Source organism: Canis aureus, chromosome 10 (genome assembly GCF_053574225.1).
Source record: "Canis aureus isolate CA01 chromosome 10, VMU_Caureus_v.1.0, whole genome shotgun sequence".
Classification (NCBI taxonomy): domain Eukaryota; kingdom Metazoa; phylum Chordata; class Mammalia; order Carnivora; family Canidae; genus Canis; species Canis aureus.
In genome coordinates, this window is record NC_135620.1 from 70,300,700 (window position 1) to 70,320,423 (window position 19,724).

Genomic DNA, 19,724 nt, shown 5'->3' on the forward strand with positions numbered 1-19,724 from the left:
ATGAACAATTCAATTAAATGATTCTTTTTTTAATTAATTAATTAAAAAAATTTTCTTTTTCAATTAAGTGATTCTATTGTTAGACGTGCACCGTGTGCACACATCCTATGCTGCGGCTGTGTGGGGCCTGAATACGAAAGATAGCTCCACCCTGTTTGTGCCCAGCAGGACAGGGCATCTGGGGAAACTGGGATCTGAGTTCTCCTCCTGGTTCTGCAAACCAGGGAAGCAAGTACTCCTTGAGGCAAGGCTTTCTGAGCTGCATTTTCCGCCTGTCTCCTTGCTGGTCTCCTCCCCAGACCACTGGAGAGCGGAGAGCAGAGGCTGGCACACAGTGAGTCCTCAGAAAGAGCTTGGTGGCTAGATCGGTGGGACTGCTACCTGGGCAGCGTGCAGCCCTCTGTTCTGCAGGCTAAGACTCCACGAGCGATGCGTTCACGAACGTTTATTGAGCTTGTGTCCACTACTGTGTGTCCACTGGGAAGGCTTTTCAGGTGAATAGCTTGTCTCGAGGCAGATGTGGGGTCTGCGGCTGGTCTGCTTGGACAGGGAGTGGACCACGTGGGCCCCGGGCCCCCAACAGACTGGGAATTCCTATTCTATCTCATGCCTGAAATGTCACCTGGGCCCGGCAGTCACGGTCTGCCCAGTTCCTAGGCTCATTGCCTTCGGCCCCACAGAGATGGCCCAGTATTGGCTGGCTGGTGAGTGCCCTTTTCTGCAATGGCAATGGCTCAGTGCCTTCTGGACTGAACTTCCATCAGAACTGTTTATGCACAGTCACTGGTGTGGTGTCAGGAACCTACCTGGCAGGCAGACTGTGTGTGACGAGGCAACAGACGCAGGAAGCAAGGTCCCTTCCTAAGAATTCTTATCAGTGTCCATGACTTCTCTTCCCAGCTGACCAGGAGCTCCTGCAAGACCCTGAGTCTCATTTCCCTCCTAACCTAGCAGAACACAGCTAGCCCTCAATAATTGCCTCTCGAACTGGATTATTGTTGAACAACCACTGTGCGTTGGCCATGCAGAGGGTCATGTGTGATGCACCCATTTCATACGTGGAGAGAGTGAGGCTTTGAAGAAGATACCATCCATCTTTATGGGCTCTAAGGGGTTTCTCATGGGTCTTTTCAGTAGCCCTCCATGGAGCGGGGGGCCCTGGGGCTCAACATTGCACACTGGGATTTGGGAGGGAGATTTGGAAAGGCCTCGGTGCTCAGCCACTGACCCACTGCCTGACCTTTGAGGAAATGTATCTCCTTGCCTGGAAATGGCTTTGTGGCCAGCGAGTCATGGGGCATCACCCATACAATACAGGGGATGGGGGTGGGGTTGGATAGCTTCTCCACTACATGCCCCCTCCCCCCCACTCCTCCTTCCAAACCTGCCTGAGATTCCCCTCCCACACTCCTGGCCTTTTGGTGACTCTTGCAATTGAATTGTCTTGCCCCCATGGCTCCATGATAATTCAACACACCCTTCAGAAGCCAAAGGCCACCTCCTCCTGGGAGCATTCTCTGCTTGCTCTCCATCCCTTAGTTCTGCTTGACAATTCAATTCATCGGTAGCATTTATCACATTCTCCTTGTGTTACCTTCATATGGTTGTGCAGCGGCGTCTGACGTCTCCCGTGCAGCTCTCCTCCTTGCCCTGAGCTACCGAGCGTGCCTTCTGTCCACGACACAAGTGTGGGTGTGCCCGGAAAGCAGGACCATGTGCAAGGCTCTCCTCATGGCAGACTCTCTTCCCTCGGTTTTGGACAGGGGTTTGCACACTGTAGGAGTGAAAGAAACTCATTTAAATTATTAATGGTTTGAGCCTCTATTGTGTCCCCGGCTCCATGCTGGGTGTGGGGACACAGAGATGGATCTGACAATGACAACACCATGTGATGTGTGCTATAACTTGGGTGTGGGGCAGAGCTTGAGCTAGAAGGACAGGCGGCAAACGGGGGTGTGGTGGTGGTGGTGGTGGGGAACCTGGAGGATGAGCAGCACCCAGAAAGCCTTGAAGTAGCCCGGCTCTGCCCTGAGCCTGGGTCAGGCATCGGAGAGACTCGTGCTTTGGGGCCAACCAAGAAGCTGGGGAGGTTGACAAGGGTCCACTCAGAATCCCTTAAAGGCTAACATTTGGACCATTACGCTCAGCTGCAGAAGACAGGCATCAAGACTACCTGGCTTCCAATCCTACCTACCTCCACCGCCTACCAGCTCGGAGATCTCTGGAAGGTTACTCAATCTTTCAGAATCTCAGCTTTCTCATCTGCAAATGCGGATGGCAGGCCTGCCAGAAATGGTGACACTCAGCACAGTGCTGCACCTGGCTTGGGTGAGGCGAGTAAGGATGCAAAACTCCAGGGGACCCCAAACAACCTTCAGTAGTGGAGTTTTAGAATTAAGGGTGCCCAAACACCCCTACGTTGCCAAGATACATAATATTTTAATGCAATACTTTAAAATGTCAAAACTAATGCCAAAAAAAAAAAAAAAAATCCACGGTGAACAACTTATCAAAAAATGCCAGTAAGGACGGATCCGCCTAGCACAGGGTATGCAGCTCCGGAGGCCGCCAGCTGGGACTGAACTGGGAGCCCTCGACCCTCCAGGGCTGTGGCCCCTCTCACCCAGAAGAATGCTCTGGGCAGCTTTGGGGTGTTCCCGCACCCCCTGGGGCTCGCCCACGTGGAGGCTAAGGACTCCAGTTCCACGTGGGGGTGCGGGAGTGGGGGTCCCGCCGCCTCCCAGCCATCTGCGGGTTCCCCCCCACCGGCCTGGGCCGCCCTCCTGGCCGCCTTGGGTGCTCTGCCCCCTGCAGGAAGCCGCGCGGAGCTAGGCCGCTGCTGCTGCTTTCTTGCTCGGCTCCCCCCGCCCCCCCCGCGCTCCCCGGGCCCCCCCCCCTCCCCCGCCCTCCGCTTCGGCTTGGGACTTTTCCTAAAGTTTGCTGAAACCAGACACCTTGCTCCACCGAGCCCGCGTGCAGCCACGGTTTAAAAGGCCGCCTTCAGCGCCCCCTCCCCGCCCCCAGCGGAGACTTCAAAAGGCCCGGCGGGCGCCGCGGCCCCAGCACCTATGAGCCGCCCCCCGCGCCCGGAGCCCGCGCCGCAGCCCGAGCACGCAGAGCGGACCAAGCGCGAGCGCAGGCGGACCGGGCCGGCGGCGCAGCCCCGCGCGCCCATGCCCCTCCCGGTGCCGCTGCGCTCCGAGCGCCCGCGCCCCGTTTAGGGAAGGGGACCCCGCACCCCCGCCCCCGCGCCCGCGCCCGGGGCTGCGGGGACCCATGAATACAAATGCCGTTAGGCGCCCGAGGAAGGACCGACCGTCCAGCCTCGCAGCTAGGGACCCAGTAAGTGCCCGGGGCTCCTGGAGCTCTGGGGGTAGCGGGGCGTGTGCGTCAAGTCTCGCGCGTCCGGGGATGGGGGTGCACGTGTGGGGAGTGGGTGCGTGGGTGCACGCTCGCGGTGGGCACTAGCGGACAGCTGCGTGCAAGTGGGGGGTGCCCGGGCGCGCGCTCGTGTGCACTTGGAGGGTGTGTGCGGGTGTGTGCGGTGGGGGGCTGTGTGGACAGGCTAGTGTGCATTTGTGTGCGTGTAAGTACCAGTGTGCGTGCAGCTGCGTGTGTGGAGTCCGGGCTGCGTCGGGGTCCGGGAAGCCCAGGGTGTGTTTGTGCGCGTCCAGGAGGAGTTGCGTGGCCGAGCTTGCATGTGAGTGGGTGTGAGCGTGTGACTGAGTTTGGGGTAAGCGTGGATGTGCGTGGGAGTGTGTATGCACCGGCGAGCAGATTGTGAAGGTGGAGGTGGAGGTGGAGGTGGAGGTGGAGGTGGAGGTGGAGGTGGAGGTGGAGGTGGCCTCTAAGGCCCGGGCTGGGACTGGGGTTGTGGTTGTGCGAACTTGCTGGGCGCTCGCGCCTGGGTCAAGGTGTGCAGTGGCGCGCTCCCGCGGGGGGCCGCAGGGGGTCTCGGTGGGCTCCCGAGGGTGTGTGGGTGGGTGTGCGGGTGGGGGGCGTTGAGCTCCCGACTCTTACCGAGCGGACAGAGAAGGGGAGAGTGTGACCAACACTCAGCAAGCCCACCCACTGGGTGCCCGGGGAAGTCTGTTCCGGGCGGGCGGGGGGGGGGGGCGCTCTGACCTGGGAGCAGGGCCGTGCATGTGTGTGCATGGGCGGTGGGACACTGGTCGTCGCTGGCGTGGGAGTCTAGCCACTGGGTGCCGGTCCTGGACCTGCCCGGGAACGGGGCTCCTCTCCCCGTAGGATGTGTCCCCTTTCCCCCTCCATCTCGGCCCCCATCTCGGGCCGCGGTGGTCCTGCGGGGCGGCCTCGGCCGCCTCCCTCCTCCCGGTGGATCTCCGTTTCCCCGCTGGCACTGGGGTGGGGGCGGGGGCGGGGAGTCTCGGCGGGGCCGCGGGGGGCGGCCGGGGCTGTGCGCGCGGCCGCGGCCGGCAGGGGGCGGCGTGGGGCAGCGGAGGGCGGCCGGGCGCGGGGAGGGGAGAAGGTGGAGAGCCGCCGCGGGCCGAGACTTTAAATCGCCTTCATTTCCCCCAAATCCTTCCTTTTGCTCTCCTCCCCCAGGCCGGCGGGGAGGCCGCTTCCACCGCCCCGCGCGCTCCCTCGCCGCCCCGCTCGGCCTCCGGGGGCCGCCAGCAGCCCGCCCGCAAAGTTGGGTCGTCTCGCCTGTTCTCGCCGCGTCTCCTTCCTCGTCGGTGGAGCAGGACGAGAGCGAGAGGCAGGGGCGAGCGCGGCGCCGGACGCCGGGGACCATGGGCCTGGCGCGGGCGCCCGCGGGGCCCCGGCCGCGCCGCCTGCCCGCTGGGGCGCCCCGGGGCGCGGGGCTGCGCGGGGGGCGCGGGGGCCGCGCGCTGTGAGCCGGCCTGGCGCGGCGGGGCGGGGGGCCGGCGGCCCCATGGGGCGCGCCCACACTTGCCCCCCGGGCTCGGGAGCATGAAGTAGGGGCCCGCCATGGGAGCGGGAGCGGCGCGGGGGGCCCGAGGCACGGCGGCGGCGGCGGAGGCGGCGGCGGCGGCGGCGGCGGCGCGCGGGGGGTGAGTACGAGCTCGGGGGCGCGCCCTCCCCGGCTTCCTGCGGCCCCGGCCCCGCCCCCCGCCCCCCGCGGGACCCCCGCGGCCACCGCGAGCTGCGCCCCCCGGCCCGGCGAGGCCCGGCGAACTGCCTGCCCTGCCCCGCTGGCCGGGCTCCGCGGTCGCGCGGGGCGGGGGGCGGGGGGCGGGAGCCGAGCCCCGGTCGCGGCCGGGCGTGGGGGCGGGGGGCGCCCCGGGGATGCCGGTGCCCACGGGTCCCGGCTCGGAAGTCCGTCCGTGCGACTCTCCGCTGCCTCCAGCCCCGGGCTTCGGCTTCTGCCCGGTGCCCGCGTCTGTGTGGCTCTGCACGTCCCTGCTCCGGGGAGCCCGTCCGCTCGGGTCTGTGCGCCTCCGTGTGTCCCCGCGTCTCCGGGGCCGGGCCGGGCCGGGGCGGGGGGGGGCTCGGCGCCTGTCATTTTGCGCGTGTGAGAGAGAAAACGCGAGAGCCGGCGTGTCGGAGTAGAGAGGGCCCGAGGATCACCAGGCATTGCAGAGGCGGGGGCGGGGGCGGGGGCGGGGGCCGCAGGGAACGTCCAAGGAGGGAGCGTGGCCCAGCCGGGACCGGGAGCTGGTGGCCTGGTTGTAAAGGGCGAGCGAGTGCAGGAGCGAGGCACTGAGGGTGGGTGTGCGTGGGAGCGAGCAGGGATGGGAGCAGCCCTGGGGCCCTACGCGCTGTGGCTCCTGCTCGCTGCGGCTGCCCCAGCAGCACAGAACTTGCTCCCCGTCTCGCCTGCCCCCAGAATCCCAGGACATTCCCAAGAGGCTGGTCAGGGCGGTGGCTCCGCCCCCCCCATGCCCTGCCCCCTCTGAGCTGGAAGCAGGGGGATGATGCTCCCCCCCCCTTCCCATGTCTTGGAAAAAGCTGGCTGGCTGAGATTCACCACCCCCCCTCCACCACCACCACAACACACACACACACACACACACACACACACACAGCACCAGTAAGTACACTGCTGACTCACTTTCTCCAGAAGACCCTGTGCCAAGGCAGATGCCAGCGGTTGGACAGAAAAGTGGTGCCAGGCGAGCACCCCATAGGGGGGCCCAAGCTCTGGGCAAATGGGCAGTCAAGCTGCATGGAGGCCCGGCCTTTGCTTTGCCCTGTCTCGCTGCCTCCCTCACCCCAGCAGCGCCCCAGACCCCCAGACACCCCAGACCCCATGCCCTCTGCTTCTGGCCTGCCTTCCGGCCTCGCTCTTCTCTGCCTCTCCCAGACCAGGTTCCGTGACACCATGGAGCACATCCCTGGCCTCTTCTCTCTTTCCCTTTCCTCCTTGTCCTTGAAGCACCTCCCTTCCTGTGAGCACAGCATGCCCTGCTGTCACTCAGGTCTCACTCACCTGGACAGTCATCAGCTCCCCAGGTGGGGTGCGCTGGGCGGGGGGCTGCCCTCCCCATGTAACCCACTCCCTGTCTCTGAGCACACTTTGCCTGTTACTCTGGTGGCATATTCTCACCGCCCCCACCTGTGTTCAGGGACCCTCTTGATACCCCACGACGCAGCCTGGTGCGCCGAAGTCCCGTATCCATCGTGGTGGACCGACCGCCTCTGGTGGGACGCTCACAGGCTCACACCAGTGGGCAGGTTGCAGGGCTCAGGGAGCACTGCGATCGGATGGCGTGAATCCCCACTGCCGCGCGAGCTTGGGCATGCCCCTTGCCGCTATGCTTCTCTTCTAGTTCTCGGCTGGCAAGGTTTAGTGAGGATTCATGCGGGACCTTGCTCGTAAAGAGCTTAGAATAGTGCCTGGCATGTAGTAAGTGCTCAATAAACGGCCACTGTTATTTATATTATTATTCACTTCTTCTTGAATGGATGTGTGAGTCAACTGGAAAATTCTGGGCTGTGTCCTGTCCAGACAGATGACCTGTCTGTGTTCCCATGGAAGAGGTATCAGGTGTGAAGAGAGGAGCCTGGGTGTGGCTGTCTGGGCACATGGTTGCCTGGCCGATCCGTGGAGGCAAGTGGGACAGGTCTGTCCCCCTTTGCTCTTCTGCGGTCCTCGGGCCCGGTGCCCGCTCGGCTTATCCTGTGAGCGCACGGCCAAGCCTGTGAGTCCACAGGGCTGCTTTCCTTGTGTGTGTGTGTGTGTGTGTTTTGTGTGCCCCGGGTCTCAGCTCTGAGCTCTCGGTGGATGTTCAAGTTGGTAGGGGTCTCTTAAGATCCCGTGTGTTCCCAGGTTACAAGGATGGAGGAAAAACCAAGCACAGCAGCTGTAGGTTCCGACAGCCCTGGGGGTCCCGGAGTAGCCACCCTTGGTGTGCCGGCAGACAGCCTTTTGCAGGGGTGGGAACACGGAGTTCTCCTCCTGGAGGGCTGTGCGGCCAGGCTGTGTCCCCAAGGTCGGGTCCCCTAGCGCGTAGCTGCCGTTTCAACTGCCTCCTGTCCACTCTGGCCCCTGGGCTGTGGTCTTCCCGACATCCTGCAACCCGGGTTCACCGAGCCAAGGCCCACAAGTCAGTGGTGAAAACAGAAGTCAGGAAGAACAAAGCTCTGAGCCAGCGCAGGCACTAAACATTATTAGCAGTAGCCTAAACAGCGTTGGAACGGGAGCAAAAGAATCGGCAGGGCCTCCCTCCGGGAGCCAACTTTCCAGGCCTGGAGCTTACTTAGATGGCTTGTTGGCTCTCTCTGGGCTGCATCTCTGTTCCTGTTGGTAAAGGCCGGACTCTGGTCTCTGGCAAATATAGGAAGTCCCTGTGAGTCTCCAGTTTCTTCTCCATGAGAGACAAGTCGAGCGGAAGGGAACGTCTGCTGAGTAGTGGAGTCAGATGACGCGGGTCACTGCCGTGCTGTGTGGCTTTCGGCAGATCACGTCCCCTCTCTGGGCCTCCACAGCGAGGAGATGGGCCTCGAATCTGGCCTCCAGATGATCTCGGAGGACCTTCTCCCGCCGCATGTTGCCACTCTTGACTTTGGCGGCGCGTGAGTCGTGTGCACACGGAATTCAGGTCTGAGAGGTCGGTTGCATTTGTCCAGGTGTACGGGTGGAGGAGGGCCGATACTTCTGTAACAGGCCTTCAGGGCTCACATTGTCGAGTTGGAAACCATGGTGTTGGGCAGCTTCGTTGAAGAAGAGTCTGAGCCCATGGCTCCTGTGAGTCTTCTTTCTCCTGACCTTCAGGGCTTAAAAAATATGCCGCGCCCCCCCCCCCCCCCCCCAGTGTATCCTTGTTCTCTCCGGAGTGGTCGCCTTGGAAGAACTGCAACCAGAAAAATCAACTAAGGACGTGTACGGTTCTTGCACCTTCTCTCCTCCATCCAGCCTCTCTTTATCAGCTTGGGAAGCGTCCTAGGCGGGGTGCTTGTGACATCACACCGTGGGATGCGCAAGGTGTGAGGGCTCGTGCCTGGAAGGGGCTGGGAAGAGAGGATGGAAGGAAATGGCACCGGATTGAGGTCGTTGGAACCCTAGGAAGTGAGGGCCCGTCTCTTCCGAGGAAGCGCTCTCAGGAAAAATGAGCTCACTGGTCCTCTAGGTCTGGGGATGGCTGATGGACAGAAAACACTGTCGCTGTCTTCATTGTAGGACTTCTCAGAGCTTTTGTGCACCGTTAGTTGTTCAGTTGTGCTCTGGGAATCGCCAGGCCTGGGAGGCAGCTCTTCCCTTGGCGGCTCTGGCTCCGGTTTCCTGGAGGGCATACCTGGTGCACATGGGAAAGAGTCCTGAAAAATTATGACCCCAGAGCCTCCCTAGGGTGACCTTGAGGAGGTACCTGCCCTCCCTAAGCCTCAGTTTTTGTCACATCACACAAAGCCTCCTGTCATTTCTTCTCAGGGCTGATGAGGCTGCCGTGGGCTTCCAGTGGGGCAGGTCATGCCAGAAAGGTCAGCCTCTGCTCTCCTCCTCGGGTAACAGCAGGGCAGCGGGGCGCTCTGACCTTTAGCCAGGGCTCACAGTGCGCTGGAGGCGAGGCCCATGGAGGCAGGGAGGCCTGGCCCCGTGAAGAAGGCATGTCCACAGCCCTGGCGGTAGGTTGGAGAGGATGAGGGGGAATTGAGGGTTATCCAGGAACCACCCTGGGACAAGTCAAAGGTAGGGAGGCTCTTGGGGAGAGGCTTTTCAAGTCCAGGTTCCTGCGCTACCAGGTACCGTGGGTTTCTTCTACAAAGATACCCTGCACGTTTGCAACACGCATGCCAGGTGCTGGGGGTACAAAAGTGAACAAAGACGTGGTTCCTACCTTTCAGGGTTGTGTTCTAGAGAGGGAAATGGGAGACTGGGCAATGAGCACACGCGGGATACCCACTGTGGTGAGGTGCACGCAGTGGGGCTGTGGGAGGCGACTCTCAAGCTGGAAGCTAATGCATGTGCGGGGCCCCTGGCCGGGCAGAGGAGTGCTGTCAGGAGCACTTGGGAGCAGCATGTGCAAAGGCCCAGATGCTGGAGAAGGCTTTCAAGGTCTCACCGTCAGCATCTGAGCGCTATTGCCGCTCGTTTGCTGAAGATGCAATTGGACAGGGCTCAAAGAAAGGGAGTTCTGAGCTCCCGTATCAAGGGGCCCAGAGGAAAAGCAGTGATAGGGGGGCTAGTTCAGCCTTCAGGGGTCATCCAACATCCACTGTTTTTCCATTCCGTCCTCCTCACGCGCTCGTGAGGCCCGTTAACCTCATGGGCACAAAATGGCTGCAGCAGCAGCCGCGTATCCCTGCTCAGTAGCCTACAAAGGCTAGAAGACAACCTTCTCTCTGTGGCTTTGAAACACGTTCCCAGGGGCCCGAAGAAGAGGCATCTGTCACATCGTACTGGCCGTGTTTGGAGTTTGGGTCACACCTGCATGCCTACCTCCCCCCCATCCAACCATTTGCTTAGACTTACCCAGATTCATCCAGGATCCTCCCAGGTCCACGGCTCCCTGGACAAGAAGGGTGCGGGGAGCGGGGTGGGGGGAGGCGGTGGCTGGGTGACCCCCAGCGTCTCCCATGGTGCCCAGTCAGGACTGCTCTTGATCACAGCCACGATTAAATTAGAGCAATCGCTATGGAATCAGAGGGCGTGAGCTGGTTTCCCAGGGCGCCGGGGAGCTGGGAAGATCGCGGGGCGCCAGCCCAGGATCCTGGCAGTCGGGTTTCCTGGATTACGTGATTCCCCAGGAGCGCACCGTCCTAGCTTTCCTCTTGCAACGGTATCCTGGGCCTGTGCGCCCCAGCCTCAGCCCGCACCCCCCGCCCGCGTCCCGGCCCCCGGCTTTGGCCACGTGCCGCCCTCCCCTCTGCCCGCGGGGGATCCGATGCCCCGGGTGGCTTCGGGTGTCGCCGGTGGCTGCTCCCACAGGAAGGTGAAATCGGATCGCTGCCTCTGCCCATCTTGGCAGGAGGCACGGGCAGAGCGTTAACCCTTGCGGGCCCCGGGCTCGGGGCGGTGGTGGCTGCGTGCGGAGCGCTGCCCGCTGGCACCGGCCGAGGCCCTGACGCGCCCGAGCGCATCCTCACGCCGGTCTGAGACGGGGCGTGCGGGCCGCGCTGCGGAGCCCGAGGCAGCTCAGGGAGGCTGGGTGGCTCCTGCGGGGTCGCACGGCTGGTAGGAGCGGGGTCTGTCGGCCGGACACCGCCACCCGTCGCCCCCTCGTGTGCTCTGTTTCCTTTCCTCCCTTTTGCCACCAGCAGAAGCCAGGTAGGTGGCTTCTCAGTGCGCGCCGGTCCCGGTGACGCGGCCTCTGCCGTCCACCTCATGTCTAGGGAGGGAGACCTCGTCGCTTTTGTCCTTTGAGGATGTCAGTCGTCCAGGTGGCCCGGTCTGATCTTCCCGTGGACCTTTCAGACCTGGCTCTGCCGCCCTTTGGGGCTCAGGATCGTGAGGCCGTAGTACAGATGGGGAGACGGAGGCCCAGAGATGGGCAGGGGCTCCCCTCGCTGCCCAGAGCGGCAGATGTGAAGCTGGACCCCCGGTCTCCTGACGCCCGGGGCAGGGCTTCCCGCCCACTGTTTCCTGCCCTGTGACCTTGGCTTATCGATCTGGGAAAAGCAAGGTTGTACCTGTGCACGAGGTTGTGCCTGGAAACCTGGGAGCGTGGGCTACCCTGTGGGGTCCTAGAGCCTGCACCTCGCGTCCGCCTCCTGTGGGCGAGCTGGGCTGGGCTGGGGGGTGGGGGTACTGGGGCTGGGTGATTCCCTCCCAGCTCCGCAGCCAGATCCGGGCCCCAGTGTGGAAGCTGATGCTGCCTCTGCTTGTGTCTTCCCGTCTCCAGGGGGTTTCTCTTCACCTGGATCTTAGTCTCGTTTGCCTGTCACCTGGCCTCCACCCAAGGAGCTCCTGAAGGTAATCCTCTCTTCTCTTTGTGCAGGGGGGTGTGGGGGGTGGTGGTGGTGAGAGGGCTGGAGGGGAGGGGAGGGACAAGGAAGGGCAGAAGAGACCTGAGAACTCAGGGCTAGGAGACAGCCATGCTCCTCATTGGAACTCAGTGCCTCAGTTTCCCTATCAGTAAACTGGGAGCCCATCATTGGCAAACTCCTCTCCAGGCTGGGAAGAATCACATTTGAAGTTTTGTAAGGGGCAGGGAGGGCTCCATGCAGGAATGGGGGGGTGACCCCTCCCTTCCCACTGGTGGAGAGGCGCGGGGGTAGAACTGGAAGAAATCACGTTGGTTGGGCAAGCCTCAGCCCCGACTTGTCCAGTGGTTATGCCCACATGTGTTGAGAGGAGCCACAAAGGCCCCAGCTCCCTCCCCTTCCCGTGAGATCGTGCTCTTCCCCGCCATCCCCAAGGAGCCGGCCAGGGGGCCGAGCGGTGGGCTGGCTGCACAGCTGCCCCGCGAAACTGAAACCTCTCCCACATCTGTTTGTCAAGCGGCCACAAGGCCTCCTAAAATAGCGTCCCCTCCCCTCCTCCACACTCGCCCGTGTGCCGGGGCGGGCAGCCGGGCACTCCCAGAGCCCCTGTGGCCTGACCTGGCCGCCGGCAGGGATTGGGTCCCCGGGAGGGGAGGGCCATGCCCGGAAGAGACTCCTGCTGCCCGGCAACATTTTGTGCAAATGTCATATTTTCCAAGCTTGCTGTTTCCCCCACAAAGTAGGTGAACAGCTGTCCAGAGTCCTGAGTCAGGCAATGGGGGGCGGGGGGTGTTGGGGAGAGGCCGGAGCTGCACGGAGCCAGGTTTATGTAATAAAGGGATCTTGCTGCAGCCAGCTGGCAGGGTCCTTCCAGCTTGGCGCTGGGCTGCGTTCATTCCTCTGTCCCCTAGATCCTCGCCCCTGGATTCTGGATGTGTCTCCACCCCGCTTTCCAATTAGTCTGAGGGGCTCCAGCTGAGGACCGCATACTGTTAAGAACAGAGACCCTGGAGCCAGGCGGCCTGGGTGCAGGTCCCGGCTGTGCCTTTTATTATAGGCTGCGTGACCTTGGGTCAGTTACTATAGCGAACTGACCCTCTTCTGTAAAGGGGGGGATCACAAGCAGTATCTTCTTTGTAGATGATTGAGAGAATCAAGCGAGAGAGTACGCGTCAAGCCCGCGGCACGTAGTATGTGCTCAGTACATACTAGTGTTTATTTTTGTCGTTAATGATATTATTCACCTGAGCACTTGGGCAAGAACATGCTTCTCCATCCCCTGCAGGGCTCACAGTGGCCAGAGGCCATAAGATGACCGCCAGCTCCAGGTGTCAGAGTTTGGGGCTTGCCCCTGACCTGCAGACCGTCTCTGGGCTAGGCCTGGAGACTGGTTGGTATCCGCTTTGCAACCCAGCTTTGGAGAGGACAGTCAGGGAAGCCTCATCGGTGGTGCCTGGCCTGGCCAGCTGGCATTTACCCCCGGCGAGTGCAAGCTGCCGTAGGCCACAGTGTGCGGGGACACTTAGTACAGGCCTGGGGTCCTCTGGGGGCTGGAAGTGGGAGAAAGGAGGGATTTGGAGTGAATGGAAGGCCTGCAGATCCCAGGCAGGAAGATGGGTCTTTAAGCCAAACCAGCCCAAAAAAGCAGCCTGCAACTCCAGGCTTTGTAGAACATCGTTAGCCCTTGGTGGTTGCCTTGAAGGTCTGGTTTCCTTTGTCTTACAGGCAGGGAAACTGAGGCCCAGGGGTCAGGAAGAGACTTGCCCAGAGGTGTCTGGGGGAGGATGATGAGGAGGGCCAGCAAGCCCCATGGTGTAGGCGGTCTTGGCTGCCTCGTTCTACTGCGGAGGGAACTGGGGCCCAGAGTGCAGACCCATAGGTGGCTTTGTCTGGCTCTAACGTCCGGCCTGGTGACTCCAGAGCCTGCTACGGTGCTCATTTTCTCCCAGCCCATCCGTCTGCCCATCCGTCTCACTGCTGAGGGCTGAGTGCTAAGTGCTAAGTGCCACATGCGGCCTGATGTACACCCCACGTGGCACACTCGGAGCCTAGGTGCTGGGCTCGAGGGTGGGGTGGGGAGCTGAGGAGCCCAGCCGGACCCCAGTTCCAGAGGCAGCCTCTCCATCCCGGGTCGGGGCTCTGGAGCTGGCTTCTGCAGACACTGGCAGCTCGGCCCGCTGAAGGAGTCGGATGACCCGGCGAGAGGCAAGGTCGGGAAGCCTTTCCATAAACACCCTGGAAGCCCTCCTTCGGCTCTGGCAAGCCCCATGGATGTAATTACTGGGCGGATGTGACCTGGCCAGGCCACAGTGGATGTCCAAGCACCTCGCCAGAAGACAGAGGTTGAAGGGATGCCTCGATTGTTTCCTCTGCTCTGTCTGGAGCCACATGGGGAGAGGGAGAGTCATTGGACTTGTCCTCTTCCGTGCAGATAGCAGCCTCCCTGGTCTGCTCTGGCCACAGAGAGACCTAGGGGCTGGGGAGGGTCCCAAAGGTGGCGAAACCAGTCAGGCCCACTGGGTGTCCTTACCGAGCTCCTGTGACCCGTCCGCTCCTGTCACCCTGCTCCCTCAGTCGTGGGGCTGCTTCCTGGAGGCGATGGCCTTTGAGACAGAGAGAAGGGGGACACATGTCATGTTGGGCGGCCTGCATACTCTGTGCCAGCATCTGGTGACGGTCATTCTTTTGGGTACGAGCCGCTATCATTTAAAAAGGCTTATCTGGTGCCGGGCACTTGTTTTCAAGCACGTTAGCTCATCGACTCCTTGCGACAGCCTTGTGAGTTTGGGACTCCTGTTATCCCACTTAATAGATGAGGAAACCGAGGCACTGAAGTCACAAGTCAGCTGGGGAAGTCTGGCTCCGGGGTCTGTGCCTATAATGAGGACGTCCAGGGTCGTTCAGCCAGACAGGGGATTGGCTCGGAGTCTGCGCTCCCGGCCACGCTCAGGGCCCCAGGGAGCAGGGGGTGGGCTGTGCACCCGGAGGGCTCTGGGGCGGGAGCAGGCCCTGACCGTCCCCTCTCCCCCTCTGCCCTCCCTCTGCAGATGTGGATGTCCTCCAGCGGCTGGGCCTCAGCTGGACAAAGGCAGGGGGTGGCCGGAGCCCCCCGCCCCCGGGGGTCATTCCGTTCCAATCGGGCTTCATCTTTACGCAGCGGACCCGGCTCCAGGCCCCGACGGCCGCCGTCATTCCCGCCGCCCTGGGCACGGAGCTGGCGCTGGTGCTGAGCCTCTGCTCCCACCGGGTGAACCATGCCTTCCTTTTTGCCGTCCGCAGCCGGAAGCACAAGCTGCAGCTGGGCCTGCAGTTCCTCCCCGGCAAGACGGTCCTCCACCTGGGGCCTCGGCGCTCTGTGGCCTTCGACCTCGACGTGCACGACGGGCGCTGGCATCACCTCGCCCTGGAGCTCCGGGGCCGCACCGCCACCCTGGTGACGGCGTGCGGGCAGCGCCGGGTGCCTGTCCCGCTGCCTTTCCACAAGGACCCGGCACTCGACCCCGAGGGCTCCTTCCTCTTCGGGAAGATGAACCCCCACGCGGTGCAGTTTGAAGGTGCCCTGTGCCAGTTCAGTATCTACCCCGTGACGCAGGTCGCTCCCGATTACTGTACCCACCTGAGAAAGCAGTGTGGACAGGCCGACATGTACCGGCCCCAGCTGGGACCCCTCCTTCCCCGAGACTCGGGCACAACCTTCACCTTCCAGACCGACCTTGCCCTGCGAGGCCTGGAGAACCTGACCACTGCCGCGCCAACCCTGGGGTCACGGCCAGCAAGTAGGGACCCCCGGGGGACTGTGGTGCCTGCCGTGCCCGCCAAGCCCCTAAGGACCAGCACCGCAGACCCTCGCCAGCGAGCTGCAGCCGGGGGCTCAGCCCGCACCCCGCTGCCACCTGCTAAGCTGTCGGCCGGTGAAGCACTTCCTCCCGTGCCCCCCACCTCTCCTGCCAGCATCACTGCACCTGTCCGGCCGTTGCGGAAAAGCACGGCCACCAAGATCCCCAAAAGTCGTCCGACCAGGCTTTCGGTCCCTTCTCCTTCTGTGATAGGCCCTGTCAAAAACCCCCACCCCACCCCGAAGGCAGCTCAGCCCTCCTTCACAAAGTCAGCCCCACCCACCAAGAAGCCAGTGCCCCCCACTTCCCACCCACTTCCTGCCAAAGCCTCCCGCCCCTCGGTGAAGCCGATCCAGAGGACCCCTGTCACGCCCAGACCTCCTCTACCCAGTGCTCGGCCCCTCCTTCTGGCCACTGGCTCCCCCAAAAAGCCTATTCTTCCGGTGGGCCAGACTGTGGCCAAGATGAGCAGTCATGCCAGTGAGCCAGTCCCTGCCCGCACCGGCACACACCGGCCTCCCCAATCCACGATTTTGTCCCTGCCACCTGTCCCCCGTCCTGGCTCTTCCAGGATTGCTCCACCGGCCACCTTGATGCCTCCCACCCTTGCTCCTGGCTCAGCCCCCACCAGAAGCAAGAAACCCTCTGGATCAGAAGCCACAAAGAAAGCCAGACCCAAGAGCAACCCCCGGAAACCCGTCCCCCTCAGACCTGGGAAGGCAGCCAGGGATGTCCCATTGAATGATCCAACAACCAGGCCCAGCCCCAGACCGTCCCGGCCCAGCCGGCCGACCACCCCGGCCCCGGCCGTGGCCCCCGCGCGATTCCTGTCCTCCAGTGCCTGGCCAACGAGTCAGAGCTATTCATTCTTCCACCTGGCGGGCCCCACGCCTTTCCCGTTGCTGATGGGACCTCCAGGGCCCAAGGGAGACTGTGGTTTGCCGGTAAGACGGGTTGGGATGTGCATGTTGCTTGGAGCTCAAGGGGGTGGCAGGGGCAGTTAGGGCAAGTGGCGACTGCTGCCCAGGGCTGACCCAGGGAAGCGACCCAGAGCAGGGCGGTGCATCTGGGCAGGGCCTCCGCTCGCATGCACGTCCTCTTGCTCGTGACCGCCCGCTCTGCTGTGATCCACGGGGCACTGGGGCAGCCCTGGGTTTGGTGGCCACCGCCGGGTGAAGAGCACCCCTTGGGCTGGCGTTGGCCTGGGCCCCGGGTCATTGTTTGCTAACCCCGACTGTGAAGGTCAAGTGGCTTCAGGAAAACCACTAACTGACTGGCCCCGCGTCATGCAGTCTCCAGAGCTCGGCTCTCCCGAGTCCACCAGCTAGTCTGGGAGTTTTGGACAAAGGTCGCCCACGGGTAGTCCTGAACGTGTTTTGTTTGGCACACGCGGCATTGTTTAAAAATATTTAATAAGTTACTAACATTTTAAAAATGTGAGAGATTTCTTATAAAAGGCCTGGTGACCAGCTTCTCTTGGAAGGGGGAGAGATACAGTAGCCCGTGGCCTGCGGCCCGGTCAGAGCTGCCCTTTCAGACGGGACCCCACGTCTCCCGATCGGGTCTCCCCCACCCAGTCCTTTCCCCCGTTTATTTTACCTGCCTGGCTCCTCTAGACGTTGGAGTTGTGGCCTCTGTTAGGGATTTGGGGTGAGGAGGGTCAGAGTGGGCCTGGACAGTCAAGGGAAGGAGAAAGAACATTCCACGTGCAGGAGATGTTCTCAGGGCCGGGGCCTTCAGCATGCCTGGGACTGTCTCCAGGGGCAACGACCTTTTCTGCAGCTGGAGGCCAATTCAACCGGGGCTGGGAGGGGATGGAGGGGATGGAGGGGATGGAGTTTCCAGAAAGCTCAGGCCTCAGCTCCGTTCTCCTGCCTTGGAGATGACCACCGTGCGGTTTTTCTCCTCCCCGAGGGCGGGTTTTCCACCAGGTTCCGTGTTTGAGGTTAGGCTCCCCTACAATGTGGAGACGGTGGCAGATGCTGGGAATTCCCAGGCCTTACAAACACACTTAATGAGTTTTAATAATCATTAGGAATAATATTTATTCAGCCTGTCTCCAGGGGGACTGAGAGCCCGTTTTTATTATAACCATATTGTAGAACTTATGGAAATTGTATGCATTGCTTTGCAATTATGTCAACGCTCTGCTCGAGTCCTGTGCTGTGAGATTGTCAGGGCAGGAAGTTGGGAGCAAGGAAAAGAAGGACCCCTTCTCATCACCCCTCCATGCTGCCCGGCTTGACTCAGGCACCAGGTGCCTTTGAGCCCTGACAGCTCAGCTTCCCAAGCTGTGTGGATGCTGGGCTCACTGGCCATGAGGTCGAAAGGGGGTGAATTGTTTCCCCCCCCGCCCCCAAGAGAAGGTGTGAGGGTCAGGGTCTCCACCCCATCGAGTGGAGGTGAACCCCTCCTCCCAAGGCTGTGTGTGGGGTGGAGAGACGACAGCCGTGTCCAAGCCGGCACAACTGGAGCAGGAGTGGTAGAGAATCTGCCTTTGGGTCTGGAGGAGGCCCAGGCCATGTGCGTTCCCCTTGGGGTTTGGCGATGTGGGTCGGCAGGGGTGAGGCCTCACTCCAGATCTCCTTCTTGAGCTTCTCTATGATCAAAGAATGTGCTGGAGTCAACCTGTTTGGTAGATGGGTGCTTAGGGGTCATTCCATTCAACCCTCCTTGCTGGGCAGGTGAGGAGCCTGGGACAGTGCCCAGAAAGGGCCGAGACTTGCCCAAGGGCACACACAGCATGTAGGAGGCAGAGGTAAGGTTTATGCCCCAACTCCAGATGCCAAGACCAGCACATTCCATCCCACTCCCCAGAGCGTCCACTCTGAGACCCTAAGGCTCAGGGCCAGGAGGCTGGGGGCCTCACAGATGTGGCAGGGCCTGTCCATGGCCTCAGAGGAACGTCTCAATGTCTGAAGAATCTGTTGTTTCCGTACCCACCACGTGTATGAGTCCCATGAGTGGTACCTTCCTTTAGGACCTCCCAGGACCTGGTTCAGGAGGGCAGGGTGTGTATGCTGACCCCTGCTTGACAGATGAGGGGACACTGGTTAGAGGGACAAAAGACTTGGCCACGGGCATGCAGCATGTTCTTGCTGGGACTGGGGTAGGATTCTGGGTCCCTGACTTCCAGAGAGGCCACTGGCTCTTCTCGTTCCTCCAACCCTGAAGGGCCGAGGGCAAGAGGGACGATGTCAGTCTGCTCCAGTGGTGTCCTCCCTCGTGCCCACCCTGTCCCCTAATCCCACCCTCCCTCAGCTTGGAGCTTAGCCTCACTCCAATAGGAACCCAGAAAACTTTGAGAAGCTTCCTCCGGCCCACTGTGTGGCAGGTGACAAACTGGTCATTTGGATTTCAGAAGTCACATGATTGAAGTGGTGCCTCTCAGCGCAGTGGCAAGGGCTCCTGCTCTTCCCGGGCCCTCTTAATTTGCCTCCGATCCCCATATACATTTAGGATCTGGTCCCAGCAGAGCAGGAGCCGTGCTGCCCCCGGGCAGGGGCCTTCACTGTCCCCCGTCTGGGGACCTGCAGGCCTGGGTTCCAGTTCTGACCCCACCCCTTACTAGCTTCATGGCCCTGAGCCACGCTAAGCCTTGGTTCTGCAGAATGTAAGTTAAGAATAGCTCCCATCTCCCGAGAGGCAGCGAGTTGGGTGATCTCCAGGGCCCCTCGGAGATCTGTTTTGGCCGGGTGACTTTGGGGAACTTCTTTCCTCTCCCTAGGGGCTGCCTCCCCTCTCTGGGGCTGTGGGACCTTTCAGAGCCAGAGAAGGGTGCCGTGGCTGGGTCTGAGGGGTTCCGCATGGGTCCTAGGGGCACGAGATGGGCGGGCGGAGGCGGAGACAGCTCGGGCAGGGCCTGCCAGCAGTTGTAGCCGCAGAGTGAGGGAGCTCTGTGGGAGCCCCAGCAGCGGGGTGGCGGGGTGGGGGGGGAGCATGGAAAAGCTGAGCTGGGCCCTGGGTGAGAAGGGGCGGGGAGGCTGCGGCTCATAGACTGCACAGAAGCTGCACAGAAGCCCCACGCCTGGGAGGAGGCGAGTCAAGGCCTTTTTATTCATGATCAGGCCGCTGGCATTTGCACTCGCTTGCACTTTTTTGCAAGCGTCACCTCAGGAAGACCCGGATGAGGGCCTGGCCTGCCGCAGATGCTCCATGCCTATCTGCGAGACGAACGAAGGAATGTGATCTTTACAGAAAAAAAAAGGTTGTCTTGACTCCCAGGCCAAGCTCCTTGAGGTTGCACAGATCTCTGCTGCTGGCGGGTCACGAGGCCGTGGGGAGGGTAACAGCTCACAGACTTTGGGTTTGGAGGGACCTGGGTTTGAACCACTCCCGTATCCAGCCAGCCTTTCATCCTTTCCCGCAAACGTGCATGGAGTACCTTCTAGGTTCCAGGTGCTGCGTGACCTTTGGCAAGTCACTTAACCTCTCTGAGCCTCTTTCTGCCTTTGTGAGACAGGCATAGGGTCCTACCTACCTTTCCAGAGTTGTTGTGCAGATTGAGATGAGGGAAGCTGGTCCCAGTGGTTTGCTGGGACT

At 61.6% G+C, this 19,724-nt stretch overlaps 1 protein-coding gene across 5 annotated transcripts in view; it reads left to right on the forward strand.

The window, feature by feature from the left end:
• Positions 1 to 3,271: 3,271 nt before the first annotated feature.
• The window catches only part of COL27A1 (collagen type XXVII alpha 1 chain), a 134,792-nt gene continuing 118,339 nt past the window's right edge, over positions 3,272 to 19,724 (forward strand). For 3 of the 5 annotated variants that reach the window (XR_013388346.1, XM_077913044.1, XM_077913045.1), the window contains exons 1-3: positions 4,954 to 5,036; positions 11,265 to 11,335; positions 14,394 to 16,126. Coding sequence is in view for 4 of the 5 variants with exons in the window: in XM_077913044.1 (XP_077769170.1) it covers positions 4,954 to 5,036; positions 11,265 to 11,335; positions 14,394 to 16,126 (1,887 nt within the window). In the remaining variant the exon portion in view is untranslated. Of the gene's footprint in view, positions 3,343 to 4,953; positions 5,037 to 11,264; positions 11,336 to 14,393; positions 16,127 to 19,724 lie in introns of those variants that run through there. The other 2 variants (XM_077913046.1, XM_077913047.1) reach the window with 1 other exon arrangement.